Here is a 24900-nt window from a genome sequence, read left to right as displayed (position 1 = left end):
GCAGCATTAAAGCAACATTGTTTGTGTAAAGAAAGCATTTATAGATCGTGTTTTACACCCATTTAAAGTCATGGCGTGCCTAGGATACCAACTGTCGCCAACAGGATGTTTTTCTGTGCTATGAGAGGTTAAACACTGCAATATTTTTAGTAACGTTTATTCTTTGGTTGAACATTGTAAATGAAGGATAATTGTACTCAAATATATATATATATATCTATGTGAATATATATGCATATATTTGTATCTATGTATGTGTGTGTGTACACACACAAACTCCAAAGAGGTATCAATTGAGGTAACATTGTGTTTAACTGTCCGTTGCATAGGATAGTTGCGTATATCAAAGCAACCATCTCGGCCAAATTTATCTTCACCGTCCTTTCTACTGGAATCATTTATTCCCCGGCCCTATGATTTATGTAAGCAGATGATACACATTGCAGAGCCTCTCGTCCCTCTCACTTTTCGTTTGATGAGACGTTAGCCCGTTTAGAATTAAGCTAAAAGGCAATTTGCAGTCTACCGGGGAAGCACTAGCAGCGAAACATTGCGCGCCCCAGTGTCTGCAAGCACCCCCCCGGCCCACACGATAGTACGTAGTCGTACGCTTCCCTTGCATGCACTGAAAGCACTAGAACGGAAGCGACACCAACAAAATGGCTACCGTTGAAAGACGGGCATGTATTTGCACTTTGGTCTCTAGTAGTTAGAACAACTCTGACTTTGGATACATTGACGGGTTTGAACCCGGAAGAGGAAGACCGGTGTCAGTGGTTCTAGACGGGAGGCCCTGTGGGCTTGCGGGGAAAATGCCAGTGGCCGTGATGGCGGAAAACCCGGTCTCCTTCCAGAGGTTGTTGGAGCAGTGCGAGGAGCAAGAACTTGAGGTGAGGCGTTTAGTGTTCCTTCATTATACGTAAGGGAGCTGGCAGGACGGCGGTTCTCTACCGTAGCTGTACTCCGGTGGGTGGCAGATCGGGAGCTATGGTTGCAAATCGGTGGTAACGCTGCTGATTTCATGGGCTGTGTTTAGATGCATTTAGCTACAGAATACTCTCGTGTATATAGTACATAGTGAAGCGCTCTACGTCTTTTGTGTACGTTTAAGTGTGACATCATGTCTGGAACTGCGTTACCTCTAGTGGCATTAGTAGTTTTATTTTCTCTAGGTGATTCTGGGCTGATGTTGTTTTTCTGTCAAGTGCACATATATTTACGTTATGGTTTAAAACTGCATTATGTCTGTTCAGGCTCCAGGAGGTATTGCAACACCCCAGGTGTACAGTCAGCTTCTAGCGCTATACCTTCTACACAATGACATGTAAGTTATTCTTCCTAACTCTCTGATATTATATGAAAGATACATCTATGCAGCAGCTGTAACGTACTAAATAATACACATCTGTGCAGCTGTTCTAATCATTTTATATTTTAAATATATTTTTTTGTTCTGGTTGTCTTCTGCAACTACTGATTGCTCTGCAAGCACAACATGATGACCCATTTTACATTCGGGGACATTAATATATTTCATGATGATTCTTGCTTCATCACCTCTGTGAAAATGAGTATTGTGAAAATGAGTAAAAATATAAAAATGCTTTTGGAAATCACAATTTCTTCATTTTACAACATAACTCACAAAGATACAATTCATTGTTTAGATATCATTTTCTGTGTGGTTTTTATAGATTCAAATTGTGAGATGGCCGTTGGCAGGGCTCATACGGATTCATTTGTGAATATGTGTTAATGCCCTATAAATTCAGGGATTTCCCCACAGGGGTGATAAATCTTATGTTCAGATTGTTTAATGTTACTACAGCCACTTATTTTACTGGTAGGAATATGCTAATGAGCCATTGTGTGTTCACTGAGGGCCTCTTTGTGATGTCACAGTAGCTGTGCAGTAGTCAGCGTGATTTCCACAGACCATTCCAGTCTGCAGTTAGTGTTTGGAGTGTGAAGTCGTGACTACTGCAGCACCTCCCATATCTGAATATAGATAGATTTAAGATGTGGAAAAACGTTAATATGGAAGAGGAGGAGATAGAAGAGAAGGAGGTGGAAGAGGAGGAGATTGAAGGAGACGAATTTGAAAGAGAGATGACCCAGAAGAGTGGAAGCAAACCTATGAGGAGGAGGAGCAGCCGCCGCTTATTCAAGCGAAAGCGACCGAATTCCACTATCAAACGGTTCCTGACCTTTGCCATGCCCATGTTCTGTCTTAGATTCCTTTTCAGTGACCCGAATGAATTTTTCATGACAAAATTCTTCCTTGGTGCTGGAGCTGGGGGTATGATTGGCACTGGAATCTACTTTTTGTTGGTACATCCAATGAATCTATATCAAGAAAATAAGATAAACCTTCTATATGGGATATCAGGAACCTTTGCCATCGGATGGGGTACATCTTCTCACTTTCGCTGTGCCACAATCATGATGGCACCAAATATTTTGGGCAAAGAAGGCCGTGCTTACCTGGTGATGTATGTACTGCAGTCTATTTTTGATGGACCTGTCAGCAACCTGCAGCATAACATGGAGGATGTTGCAAAATCCATTGGGTGCACGGTGGAGCTCCAGATAAACCACACAAAGTTGTCCTGGAAAGTTATTATAAACCCTTTCAGAAAGATAATTGAAGACTTGGTAAAAGGGGCAAAAGAACTTAAAAATGACACCAGCGGCATAAAATCTGTTTTTAAGGAGACAGATTCTGAGGTGCAGAGCTCTGAAGGCTATGATAAAAAGCTTGAGGAACAGAAAGAAAAGGAGACAAAAGAGGAAAACAAGACTCTTGACACTCTGCAGAAGTTCAACCTGAAGTCTATGCTGCGCTGTGAGTTCGTTATTGAAAAAGGTATTGAGAAATGCCGTGAGTGGTTTGCCAAGAAACATGACGATTGTATGAAGGCCATTCCCCTACCTGTCCTTAACCATCTCTTGTGCCTTCCTATGCAATTCAAATTTTTGTGCAATATCATGAATGTTGTAAATACATGGTGCAAGAAGAAGATCCCTATGGAAGCCAATTTTGGAACAATCTATGATAAGGTCAATGCGACTATGAATGGAATGGACGATGGCTTTGCTAGCAAAATAGCAATCGTTAAACAAGAACAAAGCATGTTTCTTGGCATGAACATTTCTAAAAAGGAGATCACAGAGGAGATTACAGAGACATTAGAGCAGAAGAAGTTAGGTATGAGGAAGGTTGGGTCCTTTGTCCGTGTTGTCATTTCCTGCACATTTGTTTTCATCTTTATCTCTGCCTACAAGTATTGCCACCAGTACAACACCAACATTAGGTTTGATAACGCCTATGTAACAACCTACTTCAGGCAGATTGATGCTCGCAGGAGGAAACGGAATAAGAGACACCTTCTACCCCTGAGGAAGGGAGAGCGCAAGAGCTTTGTGTTTCCCTGGAATCCAGCGGTTCAGGACCTTGAGATGAAGACAACAATGATGGAGTTTTTCCAGTGTGTTCCCATGCTCACCTTCCTCATCTTAGCCTTAACTACAGACTGGATCCTTTATCACCTATTCCAGATTATCCGGAAACATTCGCACATCTCGTATGTGTTCTCCAGTCACCACAAACTGGAGGTCCTGGTTGGAGGTGATACTTTTATTTCCAAGATATTAAGGCGTACGATTGGTAACCTCAACAGCTCTTCTGCCACCATGCACCTGAGTAATAACACCATGTGTCTATTAAATCCGATTCGGATGTCAGTTGAGGGCTATCTGTGGTCTTGCCTTCCTGTGGTCGGACTCCTGTCGCTCTGCTTTGTCCAGGTGTATATTGGCCGTCTCCGCAGAGTGATTGCTGCCTTCTTCTTTCCAAAGAGAGAAAAGCGGCGCGTTCTGTTCCTTTATAACGAACACCTGAAGAAGCGGGCTGCATACGCAGAAATAAAAAGGAAACAGATCATCCGCAGGGCCAGAGCGAACAGACTTTGGCTGAAAAGCTTTGCTTCTACCCTGCACCGTTATTTGAGCTGGATGCGCCCGTTCATTCGCAGACGCTGTATTGTGTGCAGTTCTAGTGAAACCAAGGACTCGTATGTGTGCGAGATAGCAGACTGTGGCACAGTATACTGCAGGCAGTGCTGGAGAGATATGAAGCGCTTCTGTTATGCATGTACACCTCATGAAGACTCCGTCTCTGACAGCGAGAGTGATGAGGATGAATTGGAATGATCCCAGGAATTCCACCTGCATATGTTTACCACCTATATGCAATAAACATTCTGGGGTCACCTGGTGGCAATACAAAAACCAATAACAAATAAAACTAATTATAATTGGTATCTTATTTAGTGTTTCTGGTGATAGTGTTACACAAAAGGTGTTAGTAGTAGAAAGTTGCAAGCTCATCCAGTGCAGGAAGCTAATCATGGATGAAACGTTGCCGCCTCAGCGTATTGCAATTAGATTCTTTGCTGTTCTGAGTTTCGGAGAGAAATGTAGACAAAGATACAATATGAGGAGAACAAAACATACCAGCAACGTGTCCCAGTCCTAGATCCTTTCTTCCCCCACAGTCCTTCTTTTCTAGGAGCTGAGAACGGATATGAGGGTATCATAGTGTTCCAGAACAGAAATTGCCAATAGTGTGTATAGAAACAACAGAAACCAGAGAATTGGTTTATGAGATAGATTGTGCAGATATTTTCAAGTGCCTTAACAATGTACCTACATATCACTAGGCCACAGTCACATAAAATATTTTTAGCTCCATCTCGAAAACAAGTATCCCTCTCCTTGTTTAATTTGTTTACAAATAGTTATAGTTTGTGTTGGGAACATTGGGTAAATTTTAACTAGTCTATCTACCGATATTTGTTTTTTAATATTTTTCTATGTGCCACTGTTAAATATCCCCATTGCATACCTCTCGGGTTTCCCATCTTCAGACACTGTACTTTGTAGCTGCCCCACTGTCTTAACTATTCTGTGCGGGGTCATCATGGCCAGTCGGGGAAATCCTCTAATCTCCACTGGCTGGCCCAGGGAGCTGTACTGGATATCTGTGTGTTGTGTTGCGATCAGGTGTGTATGCCCAGTTCTAGTGTACCAGGCCTGCTAAAGAGGCAGCATCAAGGCAGCTCTCCTTTCAGTGGTATAGTTCTAGAGCCATTGTGTGTAGTGCAGAGTAAGTGTATGTGTGTGTGTGTGTATATATATATATATATATATATATATATATGTGTGTGTGTATCTATATATTACACACACACACAGCGTATTGGCCCGATTATAGGCCACACCCTAAAAGTTTGGTGAGAAAAGGGAAAATTTATTTTTAAAGAAAAAATACTAAGCAGAATGGTGAAACAGTATCTTATCTAATGAACAGGAATACGTGTATTCTAACATGTTTGGTATCTATTATGCAGTTAGTCAGCATAGGTTATATGCAAATAGCAACTTAACCCCTTGGCTGCTAAGCCATTTCCCACCCTGGTGCTAAGCTGGTTTTCGGCATTTTGGTGTATCTCACGTTTAAAGCGTTTCAAGTAAATTTCTTGGGAATAAACTATACAAACCAAATATTGTTTTTTTCAGCACACCCAGCAGATTCCAAATATACCATTTTTATATGTGTATGTCTCATTAGGTTTGCAAAATACAGCCAAAAATGGGAAAAAAGTTTAATTTTTCACTTCCAACTCAATAAAAACTAGTTTGTAATGTTATTTTTCTAAACTCTAATATCAAAACCTGTGTTGCTAAATATTTGTAGTAGGTAAGCGGTCTAAAATAAACAGAAATTGAGAACAGTAGACTGTGTTTTTCTAATATTTTATTGCTAAAAGTTAAATTTATTAGACTATCACAAAAAGACATCTTTAAATTTAATGCATGGCTGCGACAATTAAACAGCTCTAGCTGCCCGGGATGTTAAAATATGCCAACAAAACTATATATTTTTAGAAACTACACCCCCAGCTGCAGCAAATGAGATCTTATTTGTATTTGTATCACAAATCTGACGTGCACAACAAATAAGTGAATATCACACTAATAAAAAAATTTAAAAAAATAAAATTAAAAGCAACAAGTTCATTTATGTCTTGCGCACTCCAGGTTTGTCCTAGAAACACATGCAGCCCCTCATTTGATGCGTCAAGGGGTGTAGTTTCTGAAAATATATACTTTATGTACCATAATTTAACTTCCCAGCTGTCTAGAGCTGTCTAAATGCAGGCATCACCCCTAAATGTTTTAAGACAATTTTTTAACAAGATTCTCCAATCTGCCATTTCTGAAGTTAAAGTGCTCTAGACATCTGGGAAGTTAAATTAGGGTACATAAAGTACACATTTCAAGAAACTACACCCCTTGGAGCTTCAAATGAGGGGTTACATGTATTTCTAGGACAAAAGTTGAGTGCACAAATAATGATGGAATGTGTCGCTTTGGCTAGAAAATATGTTTTTTCTAACCATAGCGACATGTTCATTTGTGTCTTGCGCACTCCAGGTTTGTACTAGAAACACACGCAGCCCCTCATTTGATGCGCCGAGGGGTGTAGTTTTTGAAAATATGTACTTTTATGTGCTATAATTTAACTTCTTACGTGAGCAGTAATGCCACATCAAGGCTTCAACCCTAATTACTGACAATTCACACGCTTTTCATATCTCCATTCACTTGCAGAAGCACACACCATACTATCCGTACATTCACTCACAGAAGCACACACACCATTCTTTCCCCTTACAATCCCAAAGAAATGATCGTAAAGGGAGAAATAAAATCACTTTTACAGCAAAAATAAGTTTTGCAGTAAAAATGCAAGGGGCTCCAGGGATGACATGGTTAACTTACGTACTACAGGCTAAACGGCTGATTTTAATAATAATTGCAGTTCATCAGGGTTTAAAAAAAATTACCTTTCTCTACCATTGGCTAAATTTAACCCCATGATCAAAAAGGGAATGTGACTTTTTATAGCTACATGATCACTGTGGTAACATTGGCTACCACAGTGATCATTTAGCTAGAATACTTAAACTTTTTTTTTTTTTTTTTTTTTTAAGCTAAACTAGTTAATGTTTAGATAATTTAATTTGGGGGTCTCTAGGCAATTTTGATCTTTATTTATCTGCCTTTAGAGACTCCCAAATCATTTTTTTTACTTTTTTTGTACTTTTTTATTTTTTTAACATAATATTTTTATTTTTTTACAAGCATTATACCGTTGGAAATGTGAAGCGATTACCTTTCCAACGGTATATGTTGGGGGTCTGTAGCTGCTTAGATGCCTGAGATACAGGCATCTAAGCAGCATGCCCCCATACCGTGAAAACTGACAATTGTCAGTTTTCAATAAAGTTGCGCGGTGACGTCATCGCGTCATTACGCGCGACGTCACCAGCCAGATCGGGTGGTCCCAGTGATGCCCTTCAATATGAGGGGCAGATCGCCGGGATAGGTGGTGATGGGGGTCCACAGACCTCCATCAAGGTAGGAGAGTGCTAGTGACGGCATGGTGCCGTCGTTAGCACCTGACTGGGACTGCTAGCGACGGCACCATGCCGTCGTTAGCAGTCAAGGGGTTAAAATGGCTTTTGGTTTTTCATGTGCACCCCCCTTAATTCATAATACACCTTACTTTAATTTCCTTCTGCCCCTTCCCTGATATGACATTCTGGTCCCTAGATATCCCCCCCCCTTACCAATGCACCCCAAGACTCCCTGGGCTCGACAAATCCTAGGTCGCCATGGCGACTGAGAATTTTGTCCTGACGCCTAGGTCAAGGGCGTCCAACGTCCAGCCCGCCGGACTTCAATGTGCGGCCCGCGTGAGCAAGACCAGACTGGCCCTTGTCACCGTGCAGTACGGTGTAAGTAAGCCGGCCCCTAATAAAATTAAAGCGGTCTTACCACCTCACACCGTGCTGCTGAGTGGCAGTGCCTTAGTGAGGCTCTTCGTCCCACCTCTTTCAAGACTTGACGCTCAAGGGGGCTGGGCTCACAGAAGAGTTCTTTGTGACTGGGAGAGGATCTTCACATCGTAAAAAATATATATATATATATATTTAAAAATAAATATATGTGTGCGTGTGTGTTCGAGGAGAGTGGGAAGGATTCCCTTGGGACATTAATTTTTGTTGTTGAAAATAAAACTGTTAGTTAAAAAAAAAAAAATCCTGGCTCCTAACTTTTTTTGCTGGCTCCTAGATTCAAAACAAAATTGTCAAGCCCTGATATATATATATATATATATATATATATATATATATATACACACACACACGTGCACAATCACTGGCCACGTTATTAGGTACATCTGTTCAATTGCATGTTAACACAAATAGCTCATCAGCCGATCATATGACAGCAACTCAATGCATTTAGGCATGTAGACTAGACTATTATTTTCATAATCGATTATTTTTTCGATTAATCAGGTAAAACAAACTATGCAAGTTTTTCGTTTATTTAAAATAAAAACATATAATTTACATTAAGATGTGCCATTAACACTTATCTCTTTATCACAATGGCATTTCACAATTTGCCTTATTTTCCTGACATAATAATTAAAGCTATATTTTAACAAGAACCCAAAAAATACCAAAAAAAGCTTTACTAGTAAATATTCATGTAAACTATTTTTGCCCAGTTATGCGCACCTCACCCCCAGCTTTCCTCTCTGCCCCAGAAATGCCTTATACCCCTATATGCTACTCTGCCCCCATATATGCCTTATACCCCCGATATGCCACTGTGCCCCCCGATATACCTTATAGCCCCCTATATGACTTTTACCCTTGATATGCCACCATGCCTCTGATATGCCTTTTACCCCTATATGTCACTGAGATGCCACTGTGCCCCCTGATATGCCTTATGCCCCCCCCCCTGATATAAGAAAAACTGACATCTCTAAAATAGGTATAAAAATATTGACAAAAAAATAAATACACAATACAATATAAATAAACTTACCAGTGCATCCCTAGACTTGTCCCCTGTGCTTCAGGCTCCCTGGTATCTAGTGGGGGCAGCCGGAGGAGGTCTGGTTTAGTATATGTGATTTGTAAATCTAATTTTATATTTCTCACTGCAGCAAATGAGTGATTGTTTGGTAACTGATGCTTGTATGTTTTACCAGGAATAATGCCAGATATCTCTGGAAAAGAATACCACCTGCCATCAAATCTGTAAGTAGTGTGTGCTTATAGCTTTACTGTGCAAAACATACTTACTTTACTATAAGAAACGAATGCCCTATTTTTTATTTTTATTAGATAAAAAGATAAGCAGTACTGCAGCGCAGGGCAATACATGTACAGTACTACTTCAGTTAACGGAAAGCTCAAGAATACAGTAAAAGCCGTGTACAATTACAATTCCAGACATGGCACGTATGGCTAGCACATTGGTGGAATCAGGGAAAATGAAAAAATGCCGGTGCGCTAAGCTAGTCTCAGGCTCAAATAATACAATCGTTTTTTGTATACATTAGTGGAATCGGCCTGGGGAAATAGGGAAGTGGAGTGGGTGAGGGGGTTGATGGAGATAGTCCTCAGCCTCTAGACTGTCCATCAGAGAGCACTCTCTCAGCATGCTGTGGATAAGCATGCGGCGGTCAGACTGTGACCTGCTCCCTCCTCAACACCAGGCGGTTCCTGACAAACCATAGAGCGTCCTTTACACAGCACACGAGACGCCAAGCGTTATCAATTGCGCAGACCTTCCCTGGCTGTCAGGGAGGAGACAACAGGTGAGGAGGGCCCTGCTCAAACGAGCTTACAATCTAGAGGGGTTTCGGGTGTATTACGCAATAGGTAAAAGTGCCGTCGTTAGGAATAGACCACCCACACTAGTAAAAGTATTGCAGGAGAGGGATTTAATTTATATACAGCCCAATTTGAAATGGCTTTTTAAGCAAACTATTTTAAATTCAATATGAGCAGAGCTTTTACTTTTTTATTCTTTAGGTATATAGTAGGGAAGGTAATATTTTGAGATGCTGCAGTCTGTAAAAGTCACTGTATTTCTTTTGTGCAGGCCAATGCAGAGCTGGCTGGGATTTGGGAGGTGGGATAGAGGATCTGGCAGAGAGACTTCCCCGGAATCTACGCATCCAGTGGTCAGAAAACATTCAACCAATCATGGAGGCTGTAAGAGGTACAGCACATGGTGAATTCTGAAATAAAATTGAAAGTATAGGTTACTCCTGGTTTGTGCCTTTACATTATATAGTGGTGTTTTTTTTTTCTTTCAACGGACCTCTCTCGGTCTCTTGCTGCTGTATTCTCCAAACAAAGAGAAGAGAGGATTTTTTTGTGCCACTAAGTACTTAGTTCCACTGCCCTCCTTTACTGCATGGTGTAAAATATCAGGTAACGGCAACATTCTGGTATGGTTTGGCCATGAGTGTCTCATAGGGTAAAAGTTTAGACCATTGGTGAAAATTGCAGAAACCAATGTAAGTTTGGTATGCGGTTGACCCCAGAAGTGGCCGGTTAAATACAGTGTGAAGCAATGTTAATGAACACACTTCTCCTATATTATTTCTCTTTCTGTTAGATGCAACACGGCAGCGTGCCTTTGGCTTGGTGTCCCTTGGTGTCTCCTTTTATACCCAGGCAACCAGTAAATGCTGGAACCTAGGCAAGATGGGACTGTGATTGCTGTTAGCAATCACACTTAGGGCTGCAACTAACGATTATTTTAATCGATTAGTTGGCCGATTATTTTGTCGATTAATCGGATAAAAAAATACATTATTTTAAATTGAAGAAAAATTGCAATAAAAAACGTACAATTTACACTTTCATCTCTTTATTGCAATGGCCTTTCTCTATTCACCTTCTTATTTTACTGACATAATAATAAAGGCTACAAGAACCCAAACACAGTGTTTCTCAAACTAGGTTTTAATACAGTTATTAGTAAATATTAATTCATATGTTAACTATTTTTCATATTTAATAAAAACTGAGAAAAAAAGCCTTGTTTACATTTTTTTTATTTACCAAACTGCCCCCAGTTATGCACCTCTTACCCCCAGCTTGCCACTCTGCCCCCATATATGCCTTATACCTCTTATATGCCAGATTCCACTGTGCCCCCTTATATGCCACTGTGCCCCCCGATATGCCACTGTGCCCCCCGATATGCCTTATACTCCTTATATGCCAGTGATATGCAACTGAGCCCCCTGATATACCTTTTACCCCCAGATTTGTTTTATGCCCCCCTGATATGCCTAATATCGATATGCCTTATACCCCCTATATGCCCTGAAATTCACCCATACACCACTCTGGCTCCTCCCCCTCCCATTCTCGACTCTGGCTCCTCCCCCTCCCATACTCCACTCTGACTCCCCCCTCCCATACTCCACTCTGGCTCCCCCCTCCCATACATCACTTTGGCTCCTCCCCTCCCATACATCACTTTGCCTCCTCCCCCTCCCATACATCACTTTGCCTCCTCCCCCTCCCACACACCACTCTGGCTCCTCCCCCTCCCACACATCACTTTGCCTCCTCCCCCCTCCGTACATCACTGGCTCCTCCCCTCCCATACATCACTTTGCCTCCTCCCCCTCCCGTACATCACTGGCTCCTCCCCCTCCCATACATCACTTTGCCTCCTCCCCCTCCCATACATCACTTTTATTTTCAGTTATTTTGGGTGCTCTCAGGTCTGTCTTAGAATTCCCATATAAAGCATGAGAATCCATAACAGAGCCAGGATCTCTGATCCCATCTTTCTAACCATGCTGTGAGAGGCACAGAGACCTCGTAATAGACACTACGCAACTGCTATAATCAATCATGCAGACATAACTGTGCGTTATTAAAACACTAAACTAGTAACCATCCCACCCTATGCCTTGCAACTGCAGCTTCCCCATCAGTTCTCTCAAACACAGAGCCCCCATCGGCCCTTGACTCAAAATAATAATATCTGCACATAGGTAAAACACTGGGTGCTTTTTGTTCATATTTGCGTACAGTAACCGAAAGGCATTCCTCCTGGTATATGGAAGCCAGTACTGGTCACTTAGTTATTTGTTTCCACCTCTGTCTTCCTTTAACCCCTTAACGACAATTGCCGGTCCTGGCACGACACGGAAAAGCATGTGCTTTACGACAATTGACGTGCCAGGACCGGCACGTCTTTAAACGGGTGCAGAAAGCGATCTACTATCGCTTTCTGCACCCAAAAAGCGTTGCTGAATGCCTCGACCTCGAGGCATTCAGCAACGCCGCGATCGGCACGAAGGGGCCATCTCTGGCCCCTCCACGGGGCGTCAACATCCGCCATACTTTGTATGGCGGCGGACGCCCGTTTTAAAAGCGTTTAGGAGGCGATCGACGATCGCCTCCTAAACTTAAATGGTGTCGCTGGAATGCCTCGATCAGGAGGCATCCAGCGACACCAAACACTAACCTTTTGATGGGCTGTGACCGCTCCGGAGAGCGGTCACAGCCGCAGCTGCCGGCAATCTTCGCCATCAAGGAAGATGGCCGCCGTCCTGTAACAGGAACCACAAATTTTAAAAGTTCGCTAGATGGTCCAGACCATCTAGAGAACTTTGGCTCCACTTGCAGGTTGAATACAGGTACTGCATTCACCATGCAAGTCAATGGAGCCCAGCTTTCTAATCACAGTGTGATTAGTAAAAATAAATTAAAAAATAAAATAAAATTAATAATAATTAGAAAAAAATAGTAAAAAAACAGTAAAATGTAAAAATCATTTCCCACTGATGTCACTATCAGGGGAACCTCCAAGTTGAAAAAAAATGTTAAATTTTTTTTTAAAAAAAATAATAAAAAAAAAATATATATATAAAAAATATATTTTTGTGAGCAAGTCCTAAAATTAGCATATTAGCTTAAAACAATTCTCGCATGGAAAGAGTTAAAATACTGGCATATTAAATGCCCGTGGGGTGTCTACTTTTAAAAAATGTATGATTTGATGGGGTAAATTGAATGGGCCAGGTTCAACAACGTCCCAATTAACACGGGGGGAAGGATGGCCACACATCTAATTTCCAATTAGAAAAATGCACACGTACCAAATGTGGCCTTTTAGTTCCCCCAAAAAATGACACACCCATGCATGTGGGGTATCACTGCACTCAGGAGATGTTGCTGAACACATTATGGGGTGTCGTGTGACAGCGGCATATACCAGGAGCTGTAAATTCATACATAAAGTAGGTGTGTGTGGGAAAAATACACACACAAAAATATTACTGCAAACTTTGAAAAAATGCTGGTGGTAAAATATGTGCATGCAAAGAGTTAAAATACCAGCATTTAAAATACCCTGTGGTGTCTAGTTTTAAAAAATATATGGGTTTATTGGGCACACTGAAATGGCCCGGCTCAAAGATGTACCAAATAGGGCATGGGCAGTGGATCCCCAAATGCCAAAGTTCAACATTGAAAAAAGCGCATGCCCCAAATGTGGCCCTTTTGCCCCAAAACAGCCAGGCAAAATCATTCATGTGAGGTATCGCTGTACTCAGGAGATGTTGCTGAACACATATTGGGGTGTTTTGTGATAGTGACATATACCAGAACCTGTTTATTCATACCTGAAGTAAAATGTGTGAAAAAACAAATGCAAAAAAAATGACTACCATAAAGTTTGACAAAGACTGGTGGTAGATATGGTGCATGGAAAGAGTTAAAATACTAGCATTTGGAATACCCTGGGCTGTCTAGTTTTCAAAAATATATGACTTGATGGGGTAAATTGCATTGGCCGGGTTCAAAGATACCCGAAATGGCACATGGGGGGAAGAATTACCAGATTTGGAAAAAATGGCTTTGAAATAGCAAAACGCTACCTGTACTTATTGCCCCATAATGGGTAGAAAAAAGCAAAAAAACATAAAAACATTGGGTATTTCTAAACTCAGGACAAATAGTAGAGTCTATTTAGCAGGTTTTTTCATTACCTTTTATAGATGAGTAAAAGATTTTTCAACTAAAAGTTAGAAACAGTCATTTTTTTCTAAATTTTTCACCATATTTTATACTTTTTTTAATAGTAAATAATATGATACAATCAAAACAATGTCATCTAAAGAAAGCCCTTCTTGTCCTGAAAAAAACAATATCTAATGTGTGTGGGTTCAGTAAACGGAAAAGAAGAAAATTACAACTAAACACAAGCAGCGCAGAAATGTTAAAAAGGCCATTGTCACAAAGGGTACAAAAAGTAAAATCAGCCTTTGTCTCGAAGGGGTTAAATAGTGATTAAAAATAGCTTTTTGAGTGCATTAGGATAGTTCCCTCATTAAATGTTCATGTGCAATATGCTGCATTTATCTACCTCTTCAGAAGGCTCTATCTGAGCCCTGGGGTAAAAGTGAAAGACAGTATTTACCACGGCTGACACTGGACTTACCAGACAGCTGCCTCCTAATAACTGAAACATTGCTCAGGCTTCAGAAATACAGTAGACGGGCATGACGGCTGTTTTAAAAATGGGCTCTTGCATATTCATGTATGGCCCATTAGATGACCCATTTAAGATGTGGAAAACGTTAATATGGAAGAGGAGGAGGTGGAAGAGGAGGAATTTGAAGGAGACGAATTTGAAAGAGAGATGACCCAGAACAGTGAAAGCAAACTTATAAGGAGGAGGAGCAGCCGCTTATTCAAGCGAAAGCGGCCGAATTCCACTATCAAACGGTTCCTGACCTTTGCCCTGCCCATGTTCTGAAAATGTTTCAACATTTGGAAGCAGTTTTAGAGGCATTTAAGAACTTTGGTAGATTGTCATGGTTTAATTATGATGAGATTTTCAGGCAAACGCTAGCGGTGCATAAGAACCTACAGTGGGGAATGAAGGACGTAGGAACATGGGTTAGTGTTTTGCTTCCTCAAAAAAATGTTTCTAATTTTAGGCCGCAAGGGGTTAATGCACAGCAGATGCGTCAAAAAGGTATATGCTGGTCCTTTAATGATTCCCAATGTAAGTGGCCTAACTCATGTAGGTTTAGGCATGAATGTAGCTACCCAGCTGTCAAATGTTTTCGTAGGGGACAGGGGAAAGGATCAGTTTCCAAAAAGCAGAGATGCCGGTGAGACAGTTAAATCTGCTCCCCTTTTTAAACACTTATCCAAACAAACGGATGGCTAAACTGCTACATGATGGTTTTAAATTTGGCTTTAATATTCCGGTTTTTAAAGGTGATAACTTATGCTGGGTTAATAACCTGAAATCGGTAGAAGGTAATCTGACGATTGTTGAAGAAAAGATTAAAAAAGAAATTTTGCTTGGGAGAGTTGCGGGCCCCTTTCAATTTCCTCCGTTTGACAATTTTAGGTTGTCGCCTTTGGGTTTGGTTCCAAAGAAAGAAAAGGGGTCCTTCAGACTAATTCATCACCTTTCGTTTCCAAAAGGAGGTTCTCTTAATGATGAAATTTGCACAGCTGATTTTCCCGTTCATTATGCTAGCTTTGATGACGCTTTGATGTGGGTGAGACGGTTTGGGAAAAAATGCTTTGCTTGCTAAGGTGGACATTGAAGCTGCTTTTCGGCTTTTGCCTATTAACCCGATTTTGTTTTCCTTCTTTAGGTTTTCATTTTAATGGTCAATTCTACTTCGATAAATGTTTGCCGATGGGGTGTTCCATTTCTTGTTTTTATTTTGAAGCTTTTGCTTGTTTCTTAGAATGGGTGGTCAAGAAAGTTTCGGGCCTTGATTCTGTGGTCCTTTATTTAGATGATTTCCTGTTTATTGGTAAGGCGGATAGTTTAGATTGTTTACATTTGTTGAATTCGTTCTTTGTTTTATCAGAGTTTTTTGGTATTCCGTTAGCACATAAGACAGTTTTTCCGGCTACTTCTTTATTATTTTTAGGTATAGAGATTGACACGGTTAAGATGTTATTTAAGTTACCTAAAGAAAAAGTGGTTAAATTGCGTGTTATGATTAATGTAGTTTTATCGGCTAAAAAGGTGACAGTTAAATGTTTTCAATCTTTACTTGGTTTATTGAATTTTGCAGCTAGGATAATCCCTATGGGAAGGGTTTTTTTCCAGACAGATGGCTAAAGCTATTGCCGGGAAGAAGATAGGTTTTCACAGAGTTAGGGTTACTAGGCAGGTTAAGGAGGATTTGTTAATATGGAAGTTATTTCTTAAAAAGTTCAATGGTGCCGCCATATGGCAGCATGATTTTATCACTAGTGATGATTTAGAATTTTTCACAGATGCAGCGGGAGCATCTGGTTTTGGAATTTTCTGGCAAGGGAAATGGGCTGTTGCTAAATGGCCTATAGATTGGTACGAAGCCGGTTGGACTAAAAATTTAGTATTGTTGGAGTTGTTTCCAGTAGTTGTGGCTCTTGTATTTTGGGGTCCTGCAGGGAGTAACAGAAGGATTTTGTTGAATTGTGATAAAATGGGGGTAGTCTGGGTGGTTAACACTTTGAGAGCAAAATCTTTACCAGTAATAAGTTTATTAAGGCGCTTAGTTTATTTGTGTTTTGTTAATAATATTTGGTTGAAAGCCAAACACATTCCGGGGAAAAACAACAATATAGCTGATGCTCTTTCGCGCTTTGATTTTAAGCTGTTCAGGGAGCTGGCACCCCAGGCAGAGAAGGAAGGGCTGCAGGTTCCACCGTGCATATGGGAATTGACTTCTCCCAGGTAAGAAACTTAATTGCCAGATCTTTATCAAAAAGCACATGGGCCAGCTATAGGTGGTCATGGCGTTTATGGTCAAATTTTGTTCAATCAAACAAAGTAGATTTGTTGGATGCCAGTTTTGGATCTAATTAAGAAAGAGAATTTCCGCGTTCGTTTATAGATAGGTGTTTGTTGGGTATATCTTTTTTCTTCAATTTAGCAGCTAAGCAACATGTTTTTAAAGATTTTTTAGTGAAACAGATTTTGAAAGGCTATGGTGGTAGAACTTGTATTCAAGACTTGAGAAGACCTATTTCTTATGAGTTACTGCATGATTTAGTGAAAGTAGTGGATGATATTTGAGTCTTGCCTATTCAAAACGGCTTTTACTATTGCCTTTTTGGGGGCTTTTAGATTAGGTGAGCTAGTGGCTATTAATAAAAAGGGTGGTTCAGGTTTACAAATCTTAGATGTTATTTGTGGCGTTAGTTTAAAAAATTTTCTGAGGTCATCTAAAACTGACAAGCGGGGTAAAGGTTGTTGGATAGTCCTACAAAGGGTTAATGGTAATGGTATTTGCCCTGTGAGGATGTCTGAGGCTTTTATGGCTCAGCGCCCTAAGGTCTCTGGTAACTGGCTTGTTCATGGTTCAGGACAACTGCTTACAAGATTTCAATTTAACAGTGTGTTAAAAAAATGTTTGTTCGCTTTGTGTCTGGGTGCTGAACATTATTCTTCTCACTCTTTTAGAATCGGAGCAGCGACAGAGGCTGCTAGGTTAGGGCTGGATACTTCCATAATTAAGAGGATTGGGAGATGGGAAACAGACCGTTTTAAAATATATGTGAGACCGGAATTGTTATGAGTTGGCTAACATTTTTCTTTTTCAGGTCATTCTCCAAAAATATTGTGGATCATTGGACACTCCTTTGTTTTCTGGGCTCAAAGAAGAGCAGAAATAAGAAAGGGAGGAGAAAACCTGAACTTATACTGCAGTCTATTTTTGATGGACCTGTCAGCAACCTGCAGCATAACATGGAGGATGTTGCAAAATCCATTGGGTGCAAGGTGGAGCTCCAGATAAACCACACAAAGTTGTCCTGGAAAGTTATTATAAACCCTTTCAGAAAGATAATTGAAGACTTGGTAAAAGGGGCAAAAGAACTTAAAAATGACACCAGCGGCATAAAATCTGTTTTTAAGGAGACAGATTCTGAGGTGCAGAGCTCTGAAGGCTATGATAAAAAGCTTGAGGAACAGAAAGAAAAGGAGACAAAAGAGGAAAACAAGACTCTTGACACTCTGCAGAAGTTCAACCTGAAGTCTATGCTGGGCTGTGAGTTCGTTATTGAAAAAGGTATTGAGAAATGCCGTGAGTGGTTTGCCAAGAAACATGACGATTGTATGAAGGCCATTCCCCTACCTGTCCTTAACCATCTCTTTTGCCTTCCTATGCAATTCTCATTTTTGTGCAATATCGTGAATGTTGTAAATACATGGTGCAAGAAGAAGATCCCTATGGAAGCCAATTTTGGAACCATCTATGATAAGGTCAATGCGACTATGAATGGAAAGGACGATGGCTTTGCTAGCAAAATAGCAATCGTTAAACAAGAACCAAGCATGTTTCTTGGCATGAACATTTCTAAAAAGGAGATCACAGAGGAGATTACAGAGACATTAGAGCAGAAGAAGTTAGGTATGAGGAAGGTTGGGTCCTTTGTCCGTGTTGTCATTTCCTGCACATTTGTTTTCATCTTTATCTCTGCCTACAAGTATTGCCACCAGTACAACACCAACATTAGGTTTGATAACGCCTATGTAACAACCTACTTCAGGCAGATTGATGCTCGCAGGAGGAAACGGAATAAGAGACACCTTCTACCCCTGAGGAATGGAGAGCGCAAGAGCTTTGTGTTTCCCTGGAATCCAGCGGTTCAGGACCTTGAGATGAAGACAACAATGATGGAGTTTTTCCAGTGTGTTCCCATGCTCACCTTCCTCATCTTATCCTTAACTACAGACTGGATCCTTTATCACCTATTCCAGATTATCCGGAAAAACATTTGCACATCTCGTATGTGTTCTCCAGTCACCACAAACTGGAGGTCCTGGTTGGAGGCGATACTTTTATTTCCAGGATGTTAAGGCGTACTATTGGTAACCTCAACACCTCTTCTGCCACCATGCACCTGAGTAATAACACCATGTGTCTATTAAATCCGATTCGGATGTCAGTTGAGGGCTATCTGTGGTCTTGCCTTCCTGTGGTCGGACTCCTGCTGCTCTGCTTTGTCCAGGTGTATATTGGCCGTCTCCGCAGAGTGATTGCTGCCTTCTTCTTTCCAAAGAAAGAAAAGCGGCGCGTTCTGTTCCTTTATAACGAACACCTGAAGAAGCGGGCTGCATACGCAGAAATAAAAAGGAAACAGATCATCCGCAGGGCCAGAGCGAACAGACTTTGGCTGAAAAGCTTTGCTACTACCTTGCACCGTTATTTGAGCTGGATGCGCCCGTTCATTCGCAGACGCTGTATTGTGTGCAGAAACCAGAGAATTGGTTTATGAGATAGATTGTGCAGATATTTTCAAGTGCCTTAACAATGTACCTACATATCACTAGGCCACAGTCACATAAAATATTTTTGGCTCCATCTCGAAAACAAGTATCCCTCTCCTTGTTTAATTTGTTTACAAATAGTTATAGTTTGTGTTGGGAACATTGGGTAAATTTAACTAGTCTATCTACCGATATTTGTTTTTTAATATTTATTTTGCTATGGTCTTGCTGCCTTTGGAGTATTACTGCAGCGATTCAGTTTTCTATGTGCCACTTTTAAATATCCCCATTGCATACCTCTCGGGATTATTTTTTCGATTTAATCAGGTAAAAAAAAACTATGCAAACTTTTTGTTTAAAATAAAAACATATAATTTACATTAAGATGTGCCATTAACACTTATCTCTTTATCACAATGACATTTCACGATTTGCCTTATTTTACTGACATAATAATTAAAGCTATATTTTAACAAGAACCCAAAAAATACCAAAAAAAGCTTTACTAGTAAATATTCATGATATATAGACAAACGGGGCGCATAGATATGTGGGAAAAATAAAAATAAAACGAATATAGTGTAATAAGTTCAAAAATAAAAACCAAAATAAGTGATATAAGTTGCACTTTTTCCTCGTTTCGTCAGGACTCATAACGGCCGATATTCGTGATCAGTAAGTATGTAAAATAAATAATTTATCAAATCAGAAAATGTATCAAATGTTCTTATTTCATTCAATCTTTTCAATTTGCAGGGATATATCAACAGAGCTTCGGAAAAGAGCAGACAGGCAGAATCAAGGTAGAAGACATCTGTGAGTGTGGTTTGGACTCTGTCCAAGATTAAGTGAGAAAAAGAAACAATGTTAGCAACTTAGTTGCAATGTTAATCAGTACCAATTTAGAGATCAAATGTATTAAATGAGTATGTTTCTTTTTTCCTCGTAGGTATCTATCACATTGGACAGAACCCCCCTCGGGGAAAAAGAACATAAGAGGGAGAGAGAGATATAAATGAGAGTATATAGATAGTAATCTCATTAATTGATTAATTGGCTAAGTGCCATCGTGACTGTGTTACTGACAACCTTCTGTTCTATGGTTAACCCATAGATGGAATGAAATTGCATAAAGGTGATGTTATGTAAGGTAGAGAAATGTAATCTTATATAAGAATGTATAAATAAATATATATATATGAATAAGAACTGTATGAAAAATAAACTTGAATAAAAATATTATTATAAAAACAATATATATGCTTGTATGAACTGTATATGTGAACAGTATGATAAAATAAACTTAAAACATTTTTATATGTGTGTTGTTTGTAAATAAATTTTTTAATTTAAAAAAATGGATATGTCTAGTTCTACATTTAAACCGTCTTTTTTGTAGGTTTGAAATTTGTATATCCATTCCGTTTCTTTTTTTTGATAAAATTTCTTTCACGTCTCCTCCCCGCCAATGGGGGGGATACTAGATCAATCCCTATTACTTTAAAATCAGGAAACGAAAATTTGTTACATTTCACGCAGTGTCTTGGGACACTGTGCTTCATATTGTTATTTCTTATTCCACCTAAATGTTCAAGACCCCTTACTTTTAGTTCTCTAGATGTGCGTCCTATGTACTGAATTCCACACTTACATTCTAATAAATACACTACATTCTTTGATGTGCAGTGTATAAAATGACGGATGTTATATTCTTTTTTCGTTATAGTGCATTTGAATGAGGTAGTTTTTTTGTCTTGTAGGTGGCAACTTTTGCAAAGTTTGCATATGCCACATCGGTGAAAAACCCACAGGTTTATAGGTTAAAAAATGGTCTTTATTTATTCTTTCATTTGGAAGAGCGCTGGGGGCTATTAAGCTCTTTAGGTTATTTAATTTTTTATATATGATCTTAGGTTTTTCTGGAAGGAAATTTTGCAGTACGCTGTCACCCTGTAGAATTGGCCAACATTTTTCAAACGCCTTTTTTATTTTAAACGATTTGTCATTATATTGAGTAATAAAAGCGAAATTGAATTCCTCTGTTTTTTGTATTCGTTTCTCTTTTTTATGCAACATCTTTTCTCTTTTCATATCCTTAGTTTTTACTAAACTATCCCTTAACAGTTCGTCGGGGTAATTTTTCTCCTCAACAGTTCGTCCGTTGAGATATTTTACATTTTCAGAATCTGGACTTTATAAGGACTTGATGAATACTCCTTGTGAAAGAAACTGCTTTTACGCATAACCCACCAGTTATGCCTATTCGTTTGTAAGTTTTTAATCTATATTTATTAAACCAATATCTATTTTATTGCACTATTTTTCGTTTCCTATTGTTTATGCAGAAATTCCAAGACGGTATAAAGTCTGGATTTTCGATGAGCGATCACTCCTAAGTACACTTGTGAGTGCAACTTATATCACTTATTTTGGTTTTTATTTTTGAACTCATTACACTATATTCGTTATATTTTTATTTTTCCCACATATCTATGCGCCCCGTTTGTCTATATATCGTGTGTTTTAACACTTGTGAGGAGTGTTGATCTACGGGAGCAGCAAGATCTGTAGGGTACTGTATATTATATTATTTTACATTTGAGACTCACCCACTCGTGAAGGTGTTCTTTTTTTCATTTTATATTGTCACTAGTAAATATTCATGTAAACTATTTTTGCCAAGTTATGCGCACCTCACCCCCAGTTTTGCCTCTCTGCCCCAGAAATGCCTTATACCCCCTATATGCTACTCTGCCCCCATATATGCCTTATACCCTCCTATATGTCAGAGATGCCACTGTGCCCCCTTATACCTCCTATATGCCACTCTGTCCCCTAAAATGCCTTGTACCCCGATATGCCACTGTGCCCCACCTGATATGCCTTATAGCCCCCTATATGACTTTTACCCTTGATATGCCACCATGCCCCTGATATGCCTTTTAACCCTATATGTCAGTGATGCCACTGTGCCCCCTGATATGCCTTATAGCCCCTTTATGCTACCGTGCCCCCTGATATGTCTTATGCCCCCCTGATATAAGAAAAACTGACATCGCTAAAATACCGTATTTGCTCGATTATAAGATGAAATAGGGAAGTGGAGTGGGTGAGGGGGTTGATGGAGATAGTCCTCAGCCTCTAGACTGTCCATCAGAGAGCACTCTCTCAGCATGCTGTGGATAAGCACGCGGCGGTCAGACTGTGACCTGCTCCCTCCTCAACACCAGGCGGTTCCTGACAAACCATAGAGCGTCCTTTACACAGCACACGAGACGCCAAGCGTTATCAATTGCGCAGACCTTCCCTGGCTGTCAGAGAGGAGACAACAGGTGAGGAGGGCCCTGCTCAAACGAGCTTACAGTCTAGAGGGATTTCGGGTGTATTACGCAATAGGTAAAAGTGCCGTCGTTAGGAATAGACCACCCACACTAGTAAAAGTATTGCAGGAGAGGGATTTAATTTATATACAGCCCAATTTGAAATGGCTTTTTAAGCAAACTATTTTAAATTCAATATGAGCAGAGCTTTTACTTTTTTATTCTTTAGATATATAGTAGAGAAGGTAATATTTTGAGATGCTGCAGTCTGTAAAAGTCACTGTATTTCTTTTTTTTCTTGCAGGCCAATGCAGAGCTGGCTGGGATTTGGGAGGTGGGACAGAGGATCTGGCAGAGAGACTTCCCCGGAATCTACTCATCCATTGCTGCCAACCAGTGGTCAGAAAACATTCAACCAATGATGGAGGCTGTAAGAGGTATAGCACTGTCGTCCAGCACATGGTGAATTCTGAAATAAAATTGAAAGTATAGGTTACTCCTGGTTTGTGCTTTTACATTATATAGTGGTGGTTTTTTTTTCTTTCAACGGACCTCTCTTGGGGAGCGTTGCAAAACAATTACTAGATGGAGCTGTCTTGCTGCTGTGTTCTCCAAACAAAGAGAAGAGAGGATTTTTTTGTGCCACTAAGTACTTAGTTCCACTGCCCTCCTTTACTGCGGTGGGTTTATTGCATGGTGTAAAATATCAGGTAACAGCAACATTCTGGTATGGTTTGGCCATGAGTGTCTCATAGGGTAAAAGTTTAGACCATAGGAGAAAATTGCAGAAACCAATGTAAGTTTGGTATGCGGTTGACCCCAGAAGTGGCCGGTTAAATACAGTGTGAAGCAATGTTAATGAACACACTTCTCCTATATTATTTCTCTTTCTGTTAGATGCAACACGGCAGCGTGCCTTTGGCTTGGTGTCTCCTTTTATACCCAGGCAACCAGTAAATGCTGGAACCTAGGCAAGATGGGACTGTGATTGCTGTTAGCAATCACACTGCTATCATGCCAAGTCAGCCAGTACATGCTGAAACCTGGCTGGCTGCCCCCCTTGTGTATTGATGCTGCCAACAGTATGGGGTCTGCACATCACCAGCATGTACTGGCTGAGTGATGGATGCTTACACTGTTTCAGTTAAAATGTGAGTTTCCTAGACTTTCAAAGAACACTTTATCAAACCTGAGGAATATATAGTTTTGATTATATTTCATTAATAATTGATGAAATATAATAAAAAAACATAGGGCTCGACAAACTCTAGGCGCCAGGTCGCCATGGAAACCACGGATCTCCCTAACAGCCCAAAACTAAGGTAGCAGGTAAGTGTGCTCCCTATGTGGCATCGGGCATGTTAATTGTTACTGTCAAGAAAAAAAAATCTTTATGGATTCCATATATTGAACCAAATCACTGGAAAATGTGCTGAAATATAATCAAAAACATAGGGCTCGACAAACTTTGGGCGCCAGGTCGCCAAGGAAACCATTCCCTGGCGCCCAGTGTTCAGCAGGGCTGACATATTCGGTACCCTACGCTTTCCTGCAGGGCATGGTATAACGGGGCTTATGTAACGGGGTCCCCACAGGAAAGGAGAGGAGTCCACATTAGCGAGGTGCGTAGTTGTATACTACGCCCTGATTCATTTCATAGTTTTACAACTAAATGATTCATTAGTCCTACTACTGATAAATGCCCAAAGATTTTGTACTCGTCATTTCATTCAATCATATTAATCCTTTTTCTTAACATGCTTTAATTAGTTCTTCTGAATATCAATTTATTTTACTTTCATATACAATTAACGCTGAAATAGCCCCAACATTTCTCTTCTAGTATTCTCGTGTTTTACGGTCTCCGTCATAGAAGCCCTGGTAGAAATGCTGGCAGCAGATCCAGGTCTCTTGCAGCTCTGCTGGCAATCTTATAGTCAGACCTCTATTTAACTGAACATATAACAACCAAACAGCTCTGTCTATATTATTGCGTTATTTTTCTTGCAGATCTGCGGGGTATTCTCCTCTCTGGAAGCTGGGGAAGGTCTGCGCGATGCGCGTAAACAGCCTCAGCTGCTGCCTGCAGTTTCGCCGGCGCTCGGTCATAGAAGCCCCAGTGGAAGTGCCGGCAGCAGCAGAGGTTACCAGACAGGAGGATCCAGGTCCCCTGCGGCGCTGCAGGGGATCTGGATCTTAGTCTTGTAGTCGTCCTCGATTATAAGAGGAGGGGTATTTTTCAGAGCATTTGCTCTTAAAAAAAAAACCAAAAAAAAAAAACCCTTGTCTTATAATCAAGAAAATATGGTATATGGACACGGGTGTTAGCTGGATTAATGGCTCATCACAAAAATTAAAGAGATGTGGGAAAGAA

General features: G+C 40.3%; 1 protein-coding gene across 1 annotated transcript; it reads left to right on the top strand.

Annotated features, from left to right (window-relative positions):
• Positions 1-812: 812 nt before the first annotated feature.
• Positions 813-23497, top strand: LOC149282387 (COP9 signalosome complex subunit 8-like). The gene is made up of 5 exons (XM_089498262.1): positions 813-890; positions 1254-1324; positions 9140-9188; positions 22831-22963; positions 23424-23497. The coding sequence occupies exons 1-5, from the start codon at positions 813-815 to the stop codon at positions 23495-23497; spliced, it is 405 nt and encodes a 134-aa protein (XP_089354388.1).
• Positions 23498-24900: the final 1403 nt, after the last annotated feature.

The sequence above is a fragment of the Sceloporus occidentalis genome, unplaced genomic scaffold (genome assembly GCF_023333645.1).
Source record: "Sceloporus occidentalis isolate IW3139 unplaced genomic scaffold, rSceOcc1.0.p SCAF_117, whole genome shotgun sequence".
NCBI lineage: Eukaryota > Metazoa > Chordata > Lepidosauria > Squamata > Phrynosomatidae > Sceloporus > Sceloporus occidentalis.
The sequence above is the reverse complement of the archived record's forward strand: the minus strand, read 5'-3'. Positions and strand labels throughout refer to the sequence as shown.